Raw genomic sequence first — 21,041 nt, 5'->3', positions numbered from 1 at the left:
ATAATTACATTCTTAAACATTGATAGTTGTGAAAACAGGTAAGGGTAATTAAGTATTGTGTTATTCTCATGAATAAAACAAAATTGTGTTCATTGTGTTTTTGATACTATTTATGAGCCAAATATGAAACACATTGAAGGTTCTTATTGTTTGAGGAAATAACTATTAATATATTTAACCCTCTTTCAGTAAATGCCCCTTTAAATTGTTTCCTTCACAAGTTACTGTGTTATATTCAAAATTGAATTAAATACATTTACTATCAATATACATTAATGAAATTAGTATTATGTGTGTTATGATTTAAAGCTTTATTTTATCTAACTTTAAGTCCTTTATTTCAAAATAAATTTTTAGAAAACTACTGAAAACTTTAAATGTATTGCTGCATGATGATTGAGCTATGAAAATTCTCTGGTTTGGCTTTCTGTATCTTCAGTAATACAATAGTAGTTGACATAATACATAACCTGTTGACTTGCACATTTCAAAAACTTCTGAATGAATTCAGTTGAAACAACAGTAAAATTTTTCAGTGCTTGACAGATGCCATGTCAGCCTTGAACAGAGTTGCTTGAATTATATAGTATTGCATACTCATTAGAAAGAACTCATTTTACAGTATAATCCAACAATAGTTATTTTGAAATTAGCACCCAGTCATAGTCATGGAGTACATGGAACTGATTGTAGTATTGTTGGCTGCTTTATTGATATTAGTATGTATGATTGTTTCTTATTTAAATACGTTATAGATGGAGATACTGTTTAAATTGTATTTAAGGTGTACTATTATATTTTAATTAATTTTGTTTTAAAATGCATAATTAAAAGGTCTAAATATTTTTAAATATATGTCATACTTTGCACCCATTCTCAAGGTTTATGATATTACGAGCTAAATGAAAAGTTGTGTGTGTCTTCCAAAGAAACTGTAACATGCCTTGAGTGCACCGTTGACTTGTATCAAGATGAATGAAAAGTTGTGTGTGTCATCCAAAGAAACTGTAACATGCCTTGAGTGCACCGTTGACTTGTATCAAGATGAATAAGTGGTAAATTGCAAGAAATGAAATAAAATATTAAAAATTAAATATGTGTGAAAAGGAAAATAATTGAAATTATGAATTTAACAAAAGAAAAATCTTTGAAGATATTCCACAAAGAATTACAAGGTGTATATACATGTATTTTTTTTCTCTTTCCTAATTTTAATTATTTTATTGTATTCTACATTGATGGTAATAGACAGAGTTAAAGATATAGTAAAGATAACAAAAAATAAAACTATTTACTTTAAATTTTTTGATATCCTTTTAGGAGGTTTTAGTGATTATGAAATCAAGTTTGAAAACTATAAGATGAAGAAAAGTATTTTTACACTTAAAATGAAAAATCACCTTGCTTTGGATTTGTTAATAGTTTGAGTGCAAGTGGCTATGATAGAAAAATACATCTTTTAATTAAAGCAAAAAGGTATGAATTATTGGCATTGATCATTCAGACAACTTGCACCTTTCTTTTCTATAAAATCTTCAAAACTTGCCTCTACTTTTGAAGTGATTTTAATGTATCTTATCATGAGATACATTGGCTATAACAATAGAATTTGTTCATTTTTAGCTATCTATTTGTCTGTCTGTTTATAAATCAACACAGTGTCATCTGAGGTTTTGCTTTTAATAGCTACATATTTTAACTGATTTCAACCAACTTTTGCATGCATCCTCTTAAGCAATGTCATAAGCAGGTATTCCTGTGTTACTCTATAGTAGGAGCACTGTGTACCCCACTTTTACATTTACAGTTTTTGACTGATCTCAACCAATATTAACATGTATCCTCAGTCCCTATGAGGAGTGTCGTGAAAGACTAGACAGTCAGTCTGACCTCTCCTCCGAGGGCCACTGTATCTTATGCCTGTAGTATTTTGCCAATCTCAACCAAACATAATATGTATCTTAACTTTAAGGGCTATTTGAGGGAGTGAAATGGAGAAGCTAGCAACAGTAAGAAAAAGACTAGAGACAATGTGTTTTGCTTATAAAAATCATGATAAAAATCTCAGATTCATAGACATTTTAAAAAATGTCACCTATTTTATTAAATTACTGAAAACCAATATTACAGTACGTGTATGTACATATATTTTATTTATTTTTAGTAGCCACATTCAAGGTTTGCCATGGCTTATAGTACTAAACCAGAAGAGATGGTGTTTCAACCAATTCAGTTGGAAGAAGAAAATGGACTTGTGAAAGATAATAAAAAGACAAACAAACGATTATCAGTAGAAAGAATATACCAGAAGAAAACACAGTTGGAACACATTTTGCTCCGGCCAGATACATATGTAGGGTCTGTGGAACCTGTAACCCAAGTAAGGCTGACTTAATAGTTGCATCATTAAGTATAATGTACGTTTATCATGGTTTAAAAATATCTTTAGTGATACAGATATTATTGAAAATATGTTTATTTTAAAACTAGGTTGTACGGTCAAATAACCACAAAATTCATTTTGAAAGTTTTAATTTTTTTTTCTTGTTCAGTCATAGATATTATAAGAAAGAGCATACTTTGTATGAGTTACTGTTTTTTTGTTATGGTCTTAATTATGGTGCTTTAATGTTCCTTTTGTAAATTGGTATTTGATAAATTAGTTCATATTGTTGTTGGTACACTTTCATGTGTATCACATTTCATCTGGTTCTACAGAGGGTGTAGTATGTTATATTAAAACAAATTTGAATATGTGGATCAGCAGATAAGTTGACAATCACAGCTGATATTCATATTGTTTGGCATTTTATAGGTAATGCTATGTTGCTGTGAATTAATTGGTTTTGAGAGGGGTGTTCAATTACATGAGTTACACAGAGACATTCATTTCAGCACTGTTTAAGGCTGAACGTCAGGCTTTTTCACTCTAGAATGCTTACTAAAATGGGGTTGGTGATTTTTATTTGTCAGAGGATGTGAAAGCCATCTTATGGAGGGTGGAGTGTTCCATGCAACTTGGGTCTTAATAAGAACTTCTCTCCTCCTTTAACTCTCATCCATAATTAGTGGAATTTTTGTCCATCTTTTTCTACTGTCTAAATTTGCAAACAGTTCATCCAGTGCAAGTGATTCTTCCTCTACATTCTTTCATGAAATTTTTTCTCAGGTATGATATCTTCATTTTCTATTTCTTATTATGTTTCACTTGCCATTCTTAATTTGGCTTCTTTTTAAGGATATTGCTTTTCTTCCTTCCCTTGATATCTGTGCCCATTTTGCATAAAAATGTGTGCTATGGTTTACAATTGAGTTGAAGCCCTTTTCCTGTACTTCCAAAATCTGGAGTATCTTCTTCAGGCATAGGATTCTAATTCACTGCCTTCTTTTAGTCTGTCTCAAGCTCAGTTTTCTAACTTTTAGCCTTACACTCATTAGCATTTTATGTTATTTCTCTTTCATCCATCAAGGAATCCACTGTTCTCCAGAGGAGTTTTTGGCAAATACTCTTTTCCTTCTTTTTTCCCATGTTGGTATATTTTCCTTAGCATTGTTCCTTTTTACTTGGCTAACCTGTTTGTGATTTATTGGAGAGGGTTGCTCAAGTACTGTTACTATTTACTTATCTTGGAGACCTTTGTTTGGCTTCTTTTTTCTGCCAGTGAGTTTTAAGGGATATCTGATTCTTTGTAGTCATAGACTATCTGCTTGCCAACATTTTTCCATGACCACCTTTGTGGTCTATCTTTCCTATGTTTCTTCTCTTTCATTGCTGTCTCTTGTCTTTCTGATTCCTTTGTGCTCTCTCTTTCACCATCTGTTATTTCACTATTTTTAGGTTTTTGTACTTGCAGTTTTATCTGTGACTATTCTCCAGGATCTAGAATAATGGAGGTAGGGGAGTATTTAGCTCCATTTAAGGCTGAACATTGGGGGGACACTACAGATTTTAACCTTTGGCCTTACCATTTTTTCTTTTATTCTTCCTCTGTATCCTATTCTCATTCTTTTCTATTCTCCAAGGTATCCTGTCTCTCATTGGTGCTTCTTCATGCTAGAGAAGTCTCATCTTGCAAGCACTCAGTACCTGCTTGGCTCAATGTTGTTCTTCAGTTCTCATCTCAGCATGGCTTTACTTTCTCTTTTTCATTTGCATCTATAGAGAATTTGGTTTCTACAGCTTTGACCCCTCCTTATCTCCCTGCACAGAATGTTTTTGTGTTTTTTGAGGACTTTGGCTTACTTGAAATCCTCTATTTCCTCCATTTTTCACTTGTACAATAATTTCACATGGTGACTTGACAAGACCAGTACAGTGGAAAGTGTTCCCCTTCCTCTCTCATGTCTGAATCATCATTGTTTTTTACCAACACTTCCCTGATGTGTTAGTATGCTTATCTTAACTCTCTTGAGAATTTGGATCAAGGGAACAAACCTGGAGGAACTGATCCAACATTTCAATCTTTTGAATCTTCTAGTGGTTTGTCAGGCTGTGGATTATTTTCATGTAGTTGTTTAAAACCATTTAGTAATGATATATTCTGACAGTTTTACTGTAGTATCTTATATCTGTTGTCAGGGATGCAATCTCTTGCATACTCTGTTTCACAACCATTTACCTCCTCTTCTGAACTAATTTTCTAAAAGTGTAACTTGTCATGTTTTAGGTGCCCTGAAACTTATTACTGATTATCTCATGAGACCTGACAAGATATTTCCTACAGGGTGGTTCCTCAATTCTAGTGTGTTCTAAAGGCATCCTGCATATTGAAACTTTTTCCACATTTACCAGTCCCTTCCATTATGCTTATCTTCTATTTATCTCCTGTCTCTTTTTTTTGGCCATCATTCAGGATACTCCATGTTGGGTCCTTCTGGTAATGCTGTGTTGGCTGTCTCAGTCATGGTTTCTTTTGTTGAGCCTTCTGGTGTCACTCTCCTGTTCTCTTCTTCAGCCACTTACTTCTGTCTTGTATCTGGTCATGTCATTGTTCTTTATTCACGTTCCCCTTGGTGTGGATTCCTGTATGTGGTGAGGGGACCTCCCAGGGAAGGTTCTGTTCTATCTGGTTATTTTCTCTGGGATCTAAACATCCACCCACGTGTTTGCCGTGCGTGGCGACCCGTGAAGGGGAGGAGAGGATCCTGGTGGTTGAGGGGTCCAACCCTAACACACCACTTTGGCCTCGAATTCCTGTAGACGGGCTGCTTTGGGTGGCCCCTTGGGTCAATCGGCTGGTCCACTTGGGCTAGAGTCAACCAAGTACCAGTGTTGGAAGTTCTCAACGGGTGTTGTGGACATTGTGCCTGATGCTGGTGTTTGGGTATAGTGCTCACGAAACCCTGGCGTTGCTGCATTGTCCTTGCGTGACTTTGTAGTGCGTCCCCTTGTAGGGCTCCATGGTGGGTAGGGTCAGTGGGTACCAAAATTTTTCTTTTCCTATGGATCTTCTAAAAATTTAAATAAAATTGTAAAAAAAACAGTCAATGGGTAGCGACCACGCCTTGAATACTCAGAACAGCAATCTTCAACATCAGTAACACACGCACCTCATTTTCTTATATTACATTCTTTTCGGAAAACCTTTAGGGCAAATGTTCCCTTTTTTTATTCAAAAGGGACGAGAGGGACTTGCTGGCTCTCCAAAGTCAGTAAAGAAACTTTAATCTGGTGACATATTGGTTGAAACATACACATCCCAACACAGTGAACTCCTCTTGAATTCAAAGGCAATTGGGGATATACCTATTGAGGTTACACCCCATGCTACCTTGAATTCTTCACGAGGAGTTATTGTTGAAAGGGATTTGAAGAACATTCCCGAGTCAGAGATTCTCGCTGGTCTCTCCACTCAAGGAGTTTCTGCAGTGAGGCGCATCTCCACTCGCAAAGATGGAGTTACACTGCCAACAAATACCCTCATTTTAGCATTTACTTCACCGCGTGCACCTGCCACCATCAAGGCAGGTTATCTCATTTGCAGGGTTCGGCCATACATACCAAACCCTCTTCGATGTTTCCAATGTCAGAGATTCGGCCACTCAAAGACATCTTGTCGTGGTTTCCTGACATGTGCTCGTTGTGGAGGCAAGGACCACACTTATGACTGTGACATGAACCCACATTGCGTAAACTGCAATGGTTCTCGCCCCTCTTACTTTCATTCTTGCCCAAAATGGTTGGAGGAAAAAAGAGGTGCAGCATTTGAAAACGACACACAACATTAGTTATCCTGAGGCTCGGGAATTGCTGTCCACAACTCCATCTCGGACATATGCTGCTGCACTTCATTCCACAACTACAGTGGGAGTGCAGACAGATCTCTCTGTGTCTCCAAGAGAATCGTTTTCAAAACAAATGAAAAGCCTTTTGACCTCCGTGGTTAAAAAGGTTGACGAATCGACTTCCACACCCATCTCTGTTCCTCCCATACCTTCCAACAAACCTCAAGATCCACGTCCTTCAGTTTCAAATACAGGCATTTCTTCTGATACATCTTTTTCTCCCACCACAAGAGACAAAACAATTATTCGTTTGCGTCCTCAGTCACTGGATTCCCCTTCCAATAACAAAAACCTGCCCACCTGACCCAGAGCAGGATCCATGGAGGTTGATAGATCTCCTCCGACTAAAGACAGTAAAGAAAAAAGACGTGGTCGTAAACCGAAGGGTTCTCCAGCCACTTCACCTACCCGTTCTTAAAAATGGCCACCTTGATACAATGGAACTGTCGAGGTTTACGTTCTAATCTGAATGATATAAAAACGCTGATTGCTTCCTACCATCCTGTTTGTCTGTCTTTACAAGAAACATTTCTCAAAACTGCTGATACTGTCTGCATTCAGCAGTTTTCTCTGTACAGAAATGACAGGTTGTGTGATGGTCGAGTACATGGAGGGGGTGGCACTGTTGGTTGATCAACACGTGCCCACCCTGTCTTTGTCACTCAACATACCCTTGGAGGCTGTAGCCATCCGTGTTTCCTTGGGTCATACCATCACTGTTTGTTCTCTGTACCTGTCCCCTGGAGAGACATATGATCAATCAGATCTTGATGTTCTCGTTGAACAATTGTCATCTCCATTTCTAATCCTAGGGGATTTTAATGGACATCATCCCCTCTGGGGAAGTGCTATTATTGATGGGAGGGGTTGATCTGTAGAGCGGATGCTCTCTGATCACAATCTTTCTCTTTTCAATACTGGTTCTTCCACTTACTTTCATGCACCTCGTCAGTCCTTTACCGCTATTGATCTCTCAGTTTGCTCCCCTTCATTATTCTCCCATTTTTCATGAAGGGTTGACAGTAATCCACTAGGCAGTGATCATTTTCCGATCCTTTTGAGAGAGACTGGCCATGGTCGATGCCACCCTACCTGCGTGCCCCGGTGGAAGCTGGATCAGACAGACTGGTCCAGTTTCACTGCTCTCGCAGAACTTGATCCTGCCATTGTGAATCAGCCATCAATAGACGACTGTGTAGCAGCGGTAACTGACTGTATTACACATGCAGCTGCTCAGTGTATTCCTAAAACCTCGACACGTTTTCCACGATATCCTTGTCCTTGGTGGAATCCTGCTTGCCACTTAGCACAGAAGGCTCAAAAGCAGGCCTGGGATACTTTTCGTAGATATCCCACACTTTCAAACCGGTTGCTTTCCAACGGGCCGTGCACATGCTAGGTGGGTAAGGCGTCAAAGCCAGAAGGAATCTTGGATTAAGTTCACAACCAGCATATCTTCTACCACCAGTTCCAAGATCATATGGGACAGGATTCGAAAGGTTAATGGGCACTACAATTTTGTCCCCCTCTCGATCTTACTCTCTGATGGTCAGGAGGTGACTGATGTTTGGAACATCGCTAACACTCTAGGTGAAAGCTTTTGCCGGGTATCTAGCACTTCTGCTTGTTCCTCCACCTTCCTGGCCATCAAGACTCGGGCAGAGCGATCACCTCTTTCCTTTCGAACTGACTGTTTTTTTTACTATAATTGTCCATTTACCCTGGTGGAACTAAAAATGGCCCTTCATCGGTCTGCCAGTACGTCTGTTGGACCTGATGATGTACACTATGACATGCTGCACCATCTATCTCCTGCTTCTCTTGATGTCCTTCTGATTTTTTTCAACCGGATCTCGCAGGAGAATGTTTTTCCTGATGCCAGGCTATTATTTTACCTTTCTCTAAGCCAGGGAAAGATCCCAAGATTCCTTCAAACTACCGTCCAATTGCTTTGACGAGCTGTCTCTGTAAGACATTAGAAAGGATGGTTAATGCTTGTCTTGTTTGGTTCCTTGAATCAAACAACCTCCTCTCGCCCACCCAGTGTGGGTTACGTCGACAGCACTCCACCACAGACCACCTAATTCATCTTGAAACATCTATCAGAGAAGCCTTTCTCAACCGTCAACATCTTGTATCAATATTCTTTGACATAGAGAAGGCTTACGACACAACATGAAGGTATGGCGTTTTGCGAGACCTCCATACATATGGGTTACGTGGCCATCTACCCATGTTTATTAAAATTTTTTTAATGGACAGGAGATTCCAAGTTCGTGTGAGTTCGACACTTTCCCGTTCTTTTGTACAGGAACTTAGAGTCCCTCAAGGCTGTGTATTGAGTGTTACACTCTTCAGTATAAAGATAAATGCCATCACTGAACAACTCCCTCTCACTGTTGCGAATGAGCTGTATGTCGACGACTTTCACATCTCATGTCAGTCGTCAAACATGAGATATATTGAGCGGCAACTACAAACCGCCCTCAATTGTGTACGGAAGTGGACTCTGGCGAACGGCTTTAATTTCTCTCTCTCCAAAACTGTATGCATGCACTTTTGCCGTCAACGGGGTATTCACCCTGATCCTGAACTTCATATCGGTGAAGTTTTGCTGCCAGTGGTCCTGGAGACCAAGTTCTTGGGGCTTATCTTTGATCGTAAACTGACCTTTATAACACACTTAAAGCAGCTTCGGGTCAAATGCACAAGAGCACTGAACATCCTCCGTGTTCTCTCTTCTACCAGTTGGGGGCAGATCGCTGTTCAATGTTAAAGGTATATCGTGCTCTTATTAGATCAAAACTCGATTATGGATCAATGGTCTATGGCTCTGCCAGACCCCGGCCTTAAAGATGCTGGACCCCATTCATCACCAAGGACTTGACTCTGCACTGGGGCTTTCTGTACCTCCCAGTTCAAAGTATATACATTGAATCTCATGAACCTTCTCTACACCTTCGCCGTTTGCAACTATCTTTACAATATACTTCGAAATTTCATTCCTTACCAAAGCATCCCACCTGGAAATGTGTTTTCCTTCCTCGGTGGGCAGTACTTTTTCAGAACAGACGATCTGTCATTGCTCCGTTTGGCCTTCGCATCCGGGCGCAATTGAATGAATTGGGTCTGTCCTTGGATAACATTGCAGATTCCACAGGTTGGCCCATCCCACCATGGCTTATTACAGCCCCCAAATGTGACCTTTCTTTCAGTCACCTAAAAAAGGCAGATACTCCAGATTGGAAGTACCGTCTTTTATTCAATGAATATCTTTCAAACAATCATTCAGTTCCCATTTATACAGATGGTTCCAAATCATGTAATTCAGTGGGCTCTGCTATGGTTTGCTATGGGTCAGTAGTTGCGCGCAGAATCCCTTTTACAGCTTCTGTGTTCACTGCTGAACTGTATGCCATATCTCTTGCCCTTGATCATATTGCAGCTGAGCAGTACTCCAACTGTACTATTTATACTGATTCGCTTAGTTCTATACTTGCCTTGGAATCGCTACACATTAGCTCACATCCTATTCTCACTGATATTCGAAACCGACTGGCCCATTTCTCATTAGCAGCTACTTCAATCCAGTTTTTCTGGATACCAGGCCATGTTGGTATTCATGGGAACGAGCTTGCAGACATGGCAGCTAAATATGTCTGCTTCAGCACCATCACTCCTATGCCTATTCCGTACATGGACTATGGTGTTGTCTTCAAGGCTAGGCTCCGTGCCAGCTGACAGTCCACTTGGAGTGAGCAACGTGACAACAAACTTTTTCAAATCAAACCAAAAATTGGACTTTGGCCATCTAGCTTCTGTAAAGTTTGGAAGGAGGAAGTTGTTCTCACTAGGCTACGCATTGGTCACAGTTTTTTAACTCATCATTTTCTTTTATCTGGAACTAATGCACCAATGTGTAGTTTGTGTAACACTCAAATCACTATCAGCCACGTTTTACTTTCTTGCCATCGTTACAATTCTCAACGATGGCAATATTTTAAACATATTTTTTCCCAGGGTCAGTCTGTAACATTGGACAGAGTTATTGGTGATGGTGACTCTGTCTACCTTGATAATGTTTTTAATTTTTTAATGGCCATTAATCTTTTAATCTCATTTAAGTGTTGCATATTTATTCATTACACCTTTTAATTGTGGTTCCTTTTTTACAGTTTTAATCTCTCTCCTTCAATTTGACATTGGACAATGGCCAGAACATTAAATAACTTCGACACCAGGACTGGAAAGGCCAACTTCAGGTGACTAACGCTACTTTTTGAACTATTCGTTTGAACTACTCGTTAGTCGTCCTGGCAGTTGTTATTATACTTTTGCTGCATATCATTTCACACTTTTACTACTTAACTTTTTAGTACTGGCCATATTGACTCATAACCCGGAACCATGACTGGAAAGACCAACTTCAGGTGACTGACGGTGGTTTTTATACTTACCTGTTAGTCTTCCTGGCGGGTTATGATCATTACCATTCTGCTACAGGTAGTTCTTTACAACTTTGTTGACTGGATGTCAACATTGGTTTTTATGCCATTTTCTGTTTTAATTGCTGTTTTGCTTTTATCTTCAATTACTTTTACAAATTTTACTCCATTTACTTGACTTTTATCTTTTTACTGGACATTTGGCTACTCATTATTACGATTTTGTGGAGTGTCTTTTAAAACTTTTATTCTTTTACATTTTGATAATAGCTGCTATGACACATAACCTGGAACCAGGACTGGAAAGGCCAACTTCAGGTGATTGACAGTGGTTCTTGAACTTACCTGTTAGTCTTCCTGGCGGGTTATGATCATTACCATTTTGCTAGAGTAAATATTTTACAACTTTGAAGACTGGATGTCACTATTGGTTTTTACACCATTTTCTGTTTTAATTGCTGTTTTGTTTTTACCTTCATTTACTTTTACAAATTTTACTCCATTTACTTTACTTTATCTTTTTACTGGACATTTGGCTACTCATTGTTACAATTTTGCTATGTATTTTTTAAAACTTCTATTCTTTTACATTTTGATACTGGTTGCTATGACACATAACCCGGAACCAGGACTGGAAAGACCAACTTCAGGTGACTGACGGTGGTTCTTGAACTTACCTGTTAGTCTTCCTGGCGGGTTATGATCATTACCATTTTGCTAGAGTAAATATTTTACAACTTTGAAGACTGGATGTCACTATTGGTTTTACACCATTTTCTGTTTTAATTGCTGTTTTGTTTTACCTTCATTTACTTTTACAAATTTTACTCCATTTACTTTACTTTATCTTTTTACTGGACATTTGGCTACTCATTGTTACAATTTTGTTATGTATTTTTTAAAACTTCTATTCTTTTACATTTTGATACTGGTTGCTATGACACATAACCCGGAACCAGGACTGGAAAGACCAACTTCAGGTGACTGACGGTGGTTCTTGAACTTACCTGTTAGTCTTCCTGGCGGGTTATGATCATTACCTTTTTGTTAGAGTAAATACCTTACAACTTCTTATACTCTGCCTTCTATCTTAACATTGTAGACTAGGTGTCAACATTGGTTTTATACTTTTGTTTTACCTTCATTTCCATTTATGTCTATTACTACATTTATTTTTATTTTTTATTATTATTTTTTTACATTTTTACCGAATGTCTGGTGCAGATAGCCTCGCTGCTTTGTGCCATAAAATACTAAATCAATCAATCAATTTATTCACGTTGTCTGGTCCCTTGCACGATATTCTGGATTCTTTTCTCATGGAGCCTCTTCCTTTCCTATTATGTTCACCTGTCCTCTTTCATGGTGTAGGAATAAAAATGGAATATTTTTGCCATTGGCCACTTTGCCATTATTATTCTCTTTTTCTTATATGCCCATTTCTCTGAATTCTTCATTGTCTTTTTCAACCATGGATTATTAGTATCTGCCATTGCTGGTTACTGGACATGTTTTTTACAACTTTTGGATTTTCCCATTATTTTCTGTTTGTTTTTCCTATCTGGTCTTCATTATGCTCTTCCACTCTTTTCACCTTCTTTGTTCTCCCCATCCTTCTTGCTTTTCCAACTAGGACCTGAATGTTGTTCTCCATGTCTTCAATGAGAAGAGGTAGGAAAAATCTTTGGCTTCCAATTCATTATATCATCTCTCAGTAAAGGTCTGTTTCTTCTCTTTTTCACCTTTGGTGGTTCTGATGTGTTTGCTACTAATTCTTCATGCATTCTTTTTACTTACTCCTGTGTTCTTCTCTATCCTGGTTGCAATTTTCCTTCTTGTATGTCTGCAGCACATGAGTGTGATAGCATGTTTACATCTAAATCTATCCTTTCTATTTCTTATAATTATTCTCACCCAAATCCTGATTGCTTCTTTTGTCCTTTCCATATATAGTCCATTGTTACTTAGCCAGTGCTTCTCCCTTTTGTGGCTCCTGATCAAATTTTTTCATTTCTTTAGAATCCTTTTTACACTTATGATCTTTCTCCAGTTATTGTTATTGGATGGTTTTGTGAACTTTTTGTGTAGGGATGCACATTAGTGCTTCTGTGTATCCTCCCTTCAAATTCAGCACCTTGTACACTCCTTGGATTCACACTTCCAGTGTATGTTGAAGATTTTTCATGCTCACATGTAGACAACCTCTCACACCTTTATCACGCACTATCTCCATCATTCAACGGCTTTGATTCTTAGTCATCAGGCTATAGATTTTTCCAGTCACCATTTTTCACACCTCTTACTGTCTCTGACTGGGTAAGATGACTTTCTTTTTTATCTCATGTCTTACAGGATCCTACTTATTGGCTGGTGTTGGTGTTGCCTGAAAGGAATATGTATCTAAAATCAGCAGGGCCTTATATAGAGCTCACTAATGAAATAGAGTGTTCCACAAGACTGCTAGCAGTATCCTTGGATCACTGCTCATCCTTCATGGTTGGTTTAAAATCTAATGCTGGTCTGTTTTTAAAAAAGGAGGGTGTTCATGGTTAGCCATTGTACTATCTTATGATGATGTGCTCTTCCAAGTTCTTCAGTGTGCTTTCATGCCCTTTTTTATTCAAGTGCTGCATGGAGGTTCTTGCCACTTACCATTTACAATACAAATTTATTGATCACAAAACACATGTAGTCACATTACATAAGTATTATGTTTTAATCTGCTTTGTTGTTAGGATTCTAGTACATCAAGAGATAATTGTTGAAATTGGATTCCAGTTTTGTGCTGTTGTGGTTGTTAAATCTGCTGTCTCTTTGATCTTTCAAACACAAATCAGCCACATATAACGGTATATCCTCTTCAAACATCATCTTTTCATTAAGTTACTTTGTTATCAGAAGATTGTGAAAATGGCAAGGTTGATTCTAGGACCTATTCAAATCAATAACCAGCAAATGCAGTTCTGAAGAATTATCCTCTCTTGCTATTGGTATTTCTTTTATTGACATATATTAAAGAGTGGTAATTTGCTGTATAATAAATTGGGATTTTTTTTTTTTAACACATACCATATATTAATTCAAATTGTAGCTTTGTATTTATGTAAATCCAAATAATTTCTCACATTTATGAAGCTAGCAGGAACAAACATAGTAGGTGGACTCAGAGTTTGTTCTTATCTATTGGGTATAGCTCCCTATCACAAGGTCATTCAGACATAATGGAGTCTAAGAGTAGATTTCTAGGGTAATTGAATCCGAATTTGTCACCAGATTTTCTGTCCCTCCTTCAGATCCAATGTTTAAAATGTATTCATACCTCTTTTTGCAAGGTACAAGTTGGTACATGTGTTCAGTGACCTAATGTTATTGTTGCTGTTATATTTCAGGTACAGACACCTCCATCTTAGGGCAGCTATAGGAGTAATTGTAGAGATACATTGGTTGGTATGTTGGAGCCACTGTAATTCATAAGAGGGCCTTTGAATGCCACTGCAAAGCGTGAGATACTTTACACTACTATTAGAAAGCACTTAAAAAAGTTTAACTATCTTATATCTTTTCATCTTTATTTTGGACCCACAAATAGTGTTGTGCAAATATATTTGTAATGAAAATATTATATTTAAGTTTTGTCTTGACTGTAGCTTTATTCCTGCAATTCTAGTCAGTCTAATCTTGTAAGTGACATCTGTTATCAGCTAGCTTGTGAAAAGGTCTTCCCACAGTAGTGCTACTTCATTTAAAAAAAATTAAACTACAAACTTTAGGTTAAATAAACAAAACAAGAAAGTTGTGTATAACACAGTTAATTTTGTGTCTATAGAGTGTATTCATACCATTATTTCTTCATTTCTTTTGAATTTTAATAATGCTTATGGGATAATACTTTTAAATTGAGGCGACTTGTTAAAGCAGGTCTTCTTATGAACTTGTTAACTCATTTTCATCTTGAATGGCATCTGTGAATAATATCATGTGCTATAAATTGTCTCTTGTGAACAGTTGAGCAGTGTCTTTCAGAGGGGATATCCCATAAACATCTAAAACAACAGATACCAATGACTTATGATTGGTGATCATTTTAATTCTCTACAAGTATGTCCCCGTCTCTCATTAGTAGAAGTGTAGTAATACTGGTAGTAGCTTATATACGGCAATATTAATTTTGAAATGGATATGAGATCACTATTAAATAGTTTAGTAATTGGTGTAGATTAATCAGTGATCATCCCTAGTGGTATGGCCAGTTATTCAGTAATTGGTCATTTAGGTAATAAGCATATCTCAAAAAAAAAAAAAAGCATCTGCCCTCCCTGGAGAATGTCTGATGTTGGTCAATTATTAACTCATTTTTGCATTATTATATCATGCTAAAATTGCCAACAGTGTATCTTCACAGAATACCCTGCCTTCCTTGCTCAGGAATGACTTACACAAACTATGTTTTTTGATAGTCAATATGCAAGGAACTTTCTACATCATTCTCAAACTCCAGCTTTTATAAATTTTGAATATCCATCTTATTATGCTCCATTTCAAGACTTCAGAAGGTTTTTTTTATATAGTTGGTCTCACGATGATGAATAATTTTTCTGAAAAGAGGTCACCTGGTTTAAATACTCGCACATTATGCAGTAGTATTTTATCCGTCAGTAATATGTTGTCTGTAGACACCAAAATGACATTATATAAGAGATGGTTAACATTACACTTTGTAGTTATGACATCAGTAAACATGTGAGTGCCATGAATCATGAGAAGAATTATGTATTCTGTAGGCTACAACAAAGCATGACACACAAACTTCAAAAGAAATAAAAATTTGTTACTCTTAATTTTATTTTTGTTTACTCTTGAAACAGAAAACTTTTGGGGCCCTGTAGAATTTTCATGCACTTTCAGTACACACATGGCTTCTAAAAATATTGATAATGTTCAGATATCTTACAGCATCTTATAACTAAACTTAAGAACTTTCCTTGTTTAGTCACATAGGTAACTGTTTCAGGTTAAAAATTGATCTACCTGCAAGACATCTTGGGATTTAATGTTGAACTTTCTTGTAGTATATAAATCTTTCTATATGGGAAAGCTAAAGGTTAGCTGAAACAGCTTCTGAGTTTTGCTACTTGGATTGATTTGCAGCTAAACTGAGATTTCTGGCTCACTTTAATACTCTTATTGTGGAATTTTCTCATACCTGCTCATTTAAGCTGGATGTGGTCATGTTCATAATATATCCTTGTTTCAACTAATCTGTTAATTTCTCATTTTCTAGCTCTTAAGTGTGAAAAGTCAGCACAAAATCTCAGGAGTAAGGTGAGCCTAACCTCACTTTGCTATTGTTTGTACTAGAAAATGGGGCTTACATAAGTGCCTCAACTGTCCACAGCTATGATTTCTGATCCTTGATTATCCATGGGCTTTTTTATTTTCCACCAATTTTCTCAAAATAATTGTTCCATGATAATTTTAGACAATGTTTTGAAGAAATTGTCACTCAGAACTTAATTTTGGCTATAAAATTCATACATTGCATGATATCCAGGTTTTACATGCAGGGTTCGACATGGATTTAAATCATAAGTTGGTTAGTTGAGCCCCAGCCTAGATTTTATTTTTTTAGCTTTTGAGACAGGAATATTTGTAGCTTAGTTAACTTAATTTGATTAGTGTTTTAAAAATTGTATACAAAAACACATAAAATACACATTAAGACTGCTTAAAGGTTATATACTAGTCTGTGTGGCACACTGGGCATCTTTTAACCAAGGATGCATGCTCAGGTTGTGTAGGGGTGTTGCCCAGTTATGCATTGTCTTCTTTCTTGGAGATAATTGGTATCTCCAGACTATTTTAATAAAGGCTTTTTTGTAATAACTTCCAAATATAGATTTGTGCTAATTTTAACTTGTTTTTTACAGATGCCAGTAGGGTGTGAATGCACTTTCATGTCTATAGCAGATAAAAATGCCAAAATTTATGATCTATTTATGTCTATGTTAACAATTAAAGTCAGCTAAAATTGGAATGAACTAGAGGAACTAAATCACTAGAGGAAGTATTATAGGAGGAAAAAGAAAGTGGAATTGGACTTGTGTAACTCATGAAATTTGGAAAAATAAAACATGACTGACTGACACTTGGCTTCTACTCTTGTGATGAATTTATAATTTTTCATGGTAATGTGATTAAATGATAGTTAAAAAATTAACATTTAACACAAGAAACTTAAAAGTATTGAAAAGTTTTATTAAGAATAAAGAATGGGCTAACTAGTGAGATACACTACTGCTTTGATAATACATTCTTTCTGTTATATGCGATTTTTTTGCTTTTTCCAAACCAGCACAGATAATCGTGGTATCAGTGTATATTTATTTACTTTCACAGCAACAAGCACATGCTAATGATCATGCAATCAACAACCACTTGATAATATTGCCTGAACTAACTGTGTTTGGCCTTTTTTGAGTTTAAATGTGCTTACTGATTGGTTGAATTGAGACGAATTAGAAGAACAAAATGGTTCAAAATTAGTAATGTGTTGTGCAACTGCAGCACTTTATTCATGCTGAATACACCCTTCAAATCCTAGGAAAGTTTAATTTAGAACTTAAAGAACTTGAGAATAGCTCTGGACTTCCAAGAATTCAGAATTGATTTGGAGTTTTGTTTTGCACAGCCCTACACAAAAATAAATGTAGAGAAAATACTAGGCACCACATTGAAAGTTTTAGCCATTATGGTGACCTGGAGCCCAAGATTTGTCAAGGCCTGGGTAAGATATTTTGAGGACATATCTTACGTCTTTTGGTTGTGTTAGGTTGTTTCTTTTTGCTTTCAAACTCAATCATATTTTTGTCTGCCTCTGACCCAGGGTACTCTCTTCTTATTCTTTTATATTTTTTATCTAGTACAGTTTGTTTTTCTCCTGCTTTCCATAGTAGTAAGAGTGAATCCTTAATTAATTTTGGGTGTTTTTTCCCCTCATTATAGTTTGGGGTGTTTGTTTTTATCATACTAGATCCTTATTTGACACTCGTTCCATTATGGCACGGCATGGCCAAGTGTGTTAAGGCATTCGAGTCGTAATCTGAGGGTCACTGGTTCGAATCCAGGTTGCACCAAACATGCTTGCCCTTTCAGCCATGGGGGCATTATAATGTGACGGTCAATCCCACTATTCATTGGTAAAAGAGTAGCCCAAGAGTTGGCAGTGGGTAGTGATGACTAGCTGCCTTCCCTCTAGTCTTACACTGCTAAATTAGGGACAGCTAGTGCAGATTGTCCTTGAATAACTTTGTGCGAAATTCAAACAACAACAATAACATGTCGTTATCTTTCTTTTTTTGATACATATTTTTCTTTTTCAGTCTCCAAGTTGTTTTATAGCCTATTTACTTTTGGGCCATACAGAATTTATGGTTTTTGTTATCTTATTCCCTATAACTGTTTCCAATTGATTATCTGTTGACTTTATGGATTATTTGAAGGAAATTCTTTGAACGGCTGATTGTGTCTTTGTGTTTGTTTAATACATTTCTTCTTCTTCCTGACAGTTTCAGTTTATTCTATGTACAACCATAAAGATGACATTGTAACACACTTGTCAGAATATCCTACCTAACATATTCTACCAGTCTACTTCTCTTTTTTTATATGTCTTTATGGTTGGGAATGCTTACTGTGCTACATTATAAGGGTGATATTGGATCTGAATGTTATGAGAGAATATAACATGAAGGAATTTTTCTACTTTTACTAATTTTATCAGCACAAGTCTGTTGATATTACATTCCCAGGCTTGTATGGTTTAAGAAATGTTAAATGTGTTTGTAATTAGATATATAGTCATATATCTCCATGGGAGGTTAGTGTTCTTTGATTACAAAAGTCCTCACTACACTAGTCATTTTTTATTTTTCCACTGGTGAACTAGGTGGTAGGCAGCTGTTACACAGCACCACTTGTGATTCATTTGTTACTCTGATTGAATAGTAGAATTAGACATGAGATAAGATCATATAATCGAAATTATATATATTTTTTTAGATTATTCTGATTGAGAAATTTTACTGAACTTCTGGGTTTTTAGTCTTTTTACTTTTTTTCCATATAAGAAGAATATGTCTTGGTCAACCTTTATTCAACAGTTGTTTTATATATTTTAATATGTGTACTCTGTTGATTTCAACATGAAGTACTTGATATTAATAGGTTTAGAAATTTATCACCTAATACTTGTGTATCACAAGTAGAATACTACCCAATGAAAGTAAACTTAAAAGTACTTGATATTAATAGGTTTAGAAATTTACCACCTAATACTTGTGTATCACAAGTAGAATACTACCCAATGGAAGTAAACTTAAAAGTACTTGATATTAACAGGTTTAGAAATTTACCACCTAATACTTGTGTATCACAAGTAGAATACTACCCAATGGAAGTAAACTTAAAAGTACTTGATATTAACAGGTTTAGAAATCTACCACCTAATACTTGTGTATCACAAGTAGAATACTCTCAATGGAAGTAAACTTAAAAGTACTTGATATTAATAGGTTTAGAAATTTATCACCTAATACTTGTGTATCACAAGTAGAATACTACCCAATGAAAGTAAACTTAAAAGTACTTGATATTAACAGGTTTAGAAATTTACCACCTAATACTTGTGTATCACAAGTAGAATACTACCCAATGAAAGTAAACTTAAAAGTACTTGACATTAACAGGTTTAGAAATTTATCACCTAATAGTTGTGTATCACAAGTAGAATACTACCCAATGGAAGTAAACTTAAAAGTACTTGATATTAACAGGTTTAGAAATTTATCACCTAATACTTGTGTATCACAAGTAGAATACTACCCAATGAAAGTAAACTTAAAAGTACTTGATATTAACAGGTTTAGAAATTTACCACCTAATACTTGTGTATCAAAAGTAGAATGCTACCCAATGGAAGTAAACTTAAAAGTACTTGATATTAACAGGTTTAGAAATTTACCACCTAATACTTGTGTATCACAAGTAGAATACTACCCAATGGAAGTAAACTTAAAAGTACTTGATATTAACAGGTTTAGAAATTTACCACCTAATACTTGTGTATCACAAGTAGAATACTACCCAATGGAAGTAAACAGGAATTTCATATACAGTTCACCATAAACACAAAATTGTTGTTAGTTCCATGACTTGAACAATTACATGTTTTTTATGTAAAATCATAGCCACTTCTGACAAAAATGTGTACTCTTGAATAACCAATCACATGCTGTTTTGTATGTTTAAAATCGTGTTCATGTGCATTGCTCTACTGACTAACCTTTATTCCCATCCTGCTCATCCATTTTTGGTTTCAACCTTATTTGGAATGAGGATCAGGTTATGTCAATGTTGATTATTGTGGCATCATTTTTAGTGTTTGAGATCATTGTTTTGGATGTAAGATTGGTTTCAATTATAGCTTCATACAATGAAGAAGAGTGTTGGCATAATATAACTGATGAAGGGTTGGTGAAATTTGATTTAACATGGCTGTTAAAAATCTATTTCATCATATTTAAGTTTTTGAATTAAATATTTCATGAATTGCTGTTAACCTACTATTCACAGCAGGCATAAATATGTCATTAAAACTGTAACAGTAACATTTGCATTGATCTGATATAGTTTTCTGCACATTTATGTTGATTTCATTATTAATACATTAGTTGTCATTTAAGTGCATTTATTTCAAATTTGCAGTTTTTTATTTCACAGTTTCATTTTTATGTTTTTGATTTTGTTTTTATAATATCTTTAATAAATCCCAAACATTCTGTTTTCTAACTGAATATTTTTATCATGCTTTTAATTTTGTTATTAGCTTTTTCTTTTAGACCTTTAATTTTCTTATACTACCATATTTATCATCTTTCAGTTACAAATTTCTAACATTTCTCGCAGCTGCTAGCCATTTTTGACTTATTCCATCTCAAAACTTTCAACCATTATGATATATTTCAAACAGTTAATTTCTGTGTAACTTTTCAAACATTTAACCATTTTAATTGAAGGCACACTCCTCATATGAATTTGGATATCAACTCTCAGTCAGGTTTATTTGAGGTACAGAGACCTACAGACTTAATGGGATATTTTATTGGAGATGTAAAAAAAATTAAATTCTTGTTTTATGTTCCACATTTCAACAGAACAACTATAGTTGATCTATAGAAGCTTTTTTTTTGTTTAATCTCAGGGTAATGCAAATTCTAATTATGTCTAGTCTTATTCATTAGTGTTTATGATCAA

The 21,041-nt window shown here is 35.8% G+C and overlaps 1 protein-coding gene across 1 annotated transcript in view; it reads left to right on the top strand.

Moving 5' to 3' along the window:
• The first annotated feature begins 2,185 nt into the window (after positions 1-2,185).
• The window catches only part of LOC143223543 (DNA topoisomerase 2-alpha-like), a 59,533-nt gene continuing 40,677 nt past the window's right edge, over positions 2,186-21,041 (top strand). The window contains exons 1-6 of the mRNA XM_076451666.1: positions 2,186-2,380; positions 4,854-5,025; positions 12,819-12,895; positions 13,083-13,278; positions 16,012-16,052; positions 17,419-17,514. Coding sequence (XP_076307781.1) covers positions 2,186-2,380; positions 4,854-5,025; positions 12,819-12,895; positions 13,083-13,278; positions 16,012-16,052; positions 17,419-17,514 — 777 coding nt within the window. The remainder of the gene's footprint in view (positions 2,381-4,853; positions 5,026-12,818; positions 12,896-13,082; positions 13,279-16,011; positions 16,053-17,418; positions 17,515-21,041) is intronic.

This window comes from Tachypleus tridentatus, chromosome 1 (assembly GCF_004210375.1).
Source record: "Tachypleus tridentatus isolate NWPU-2018 chromosome 1, ASM421037v1, whole genome shotgun sequence".
NCBI lineage: Eukaryota > Metazoa > Arthropoda > Merostomata > Xiphosura > Limulidae > Tachypleus > Tachypleus tridentatus.
Note: the sequence above shows the minus strand (reverse complement) of the source record. Positions and strands in the feature narration are given on the sequence as shown.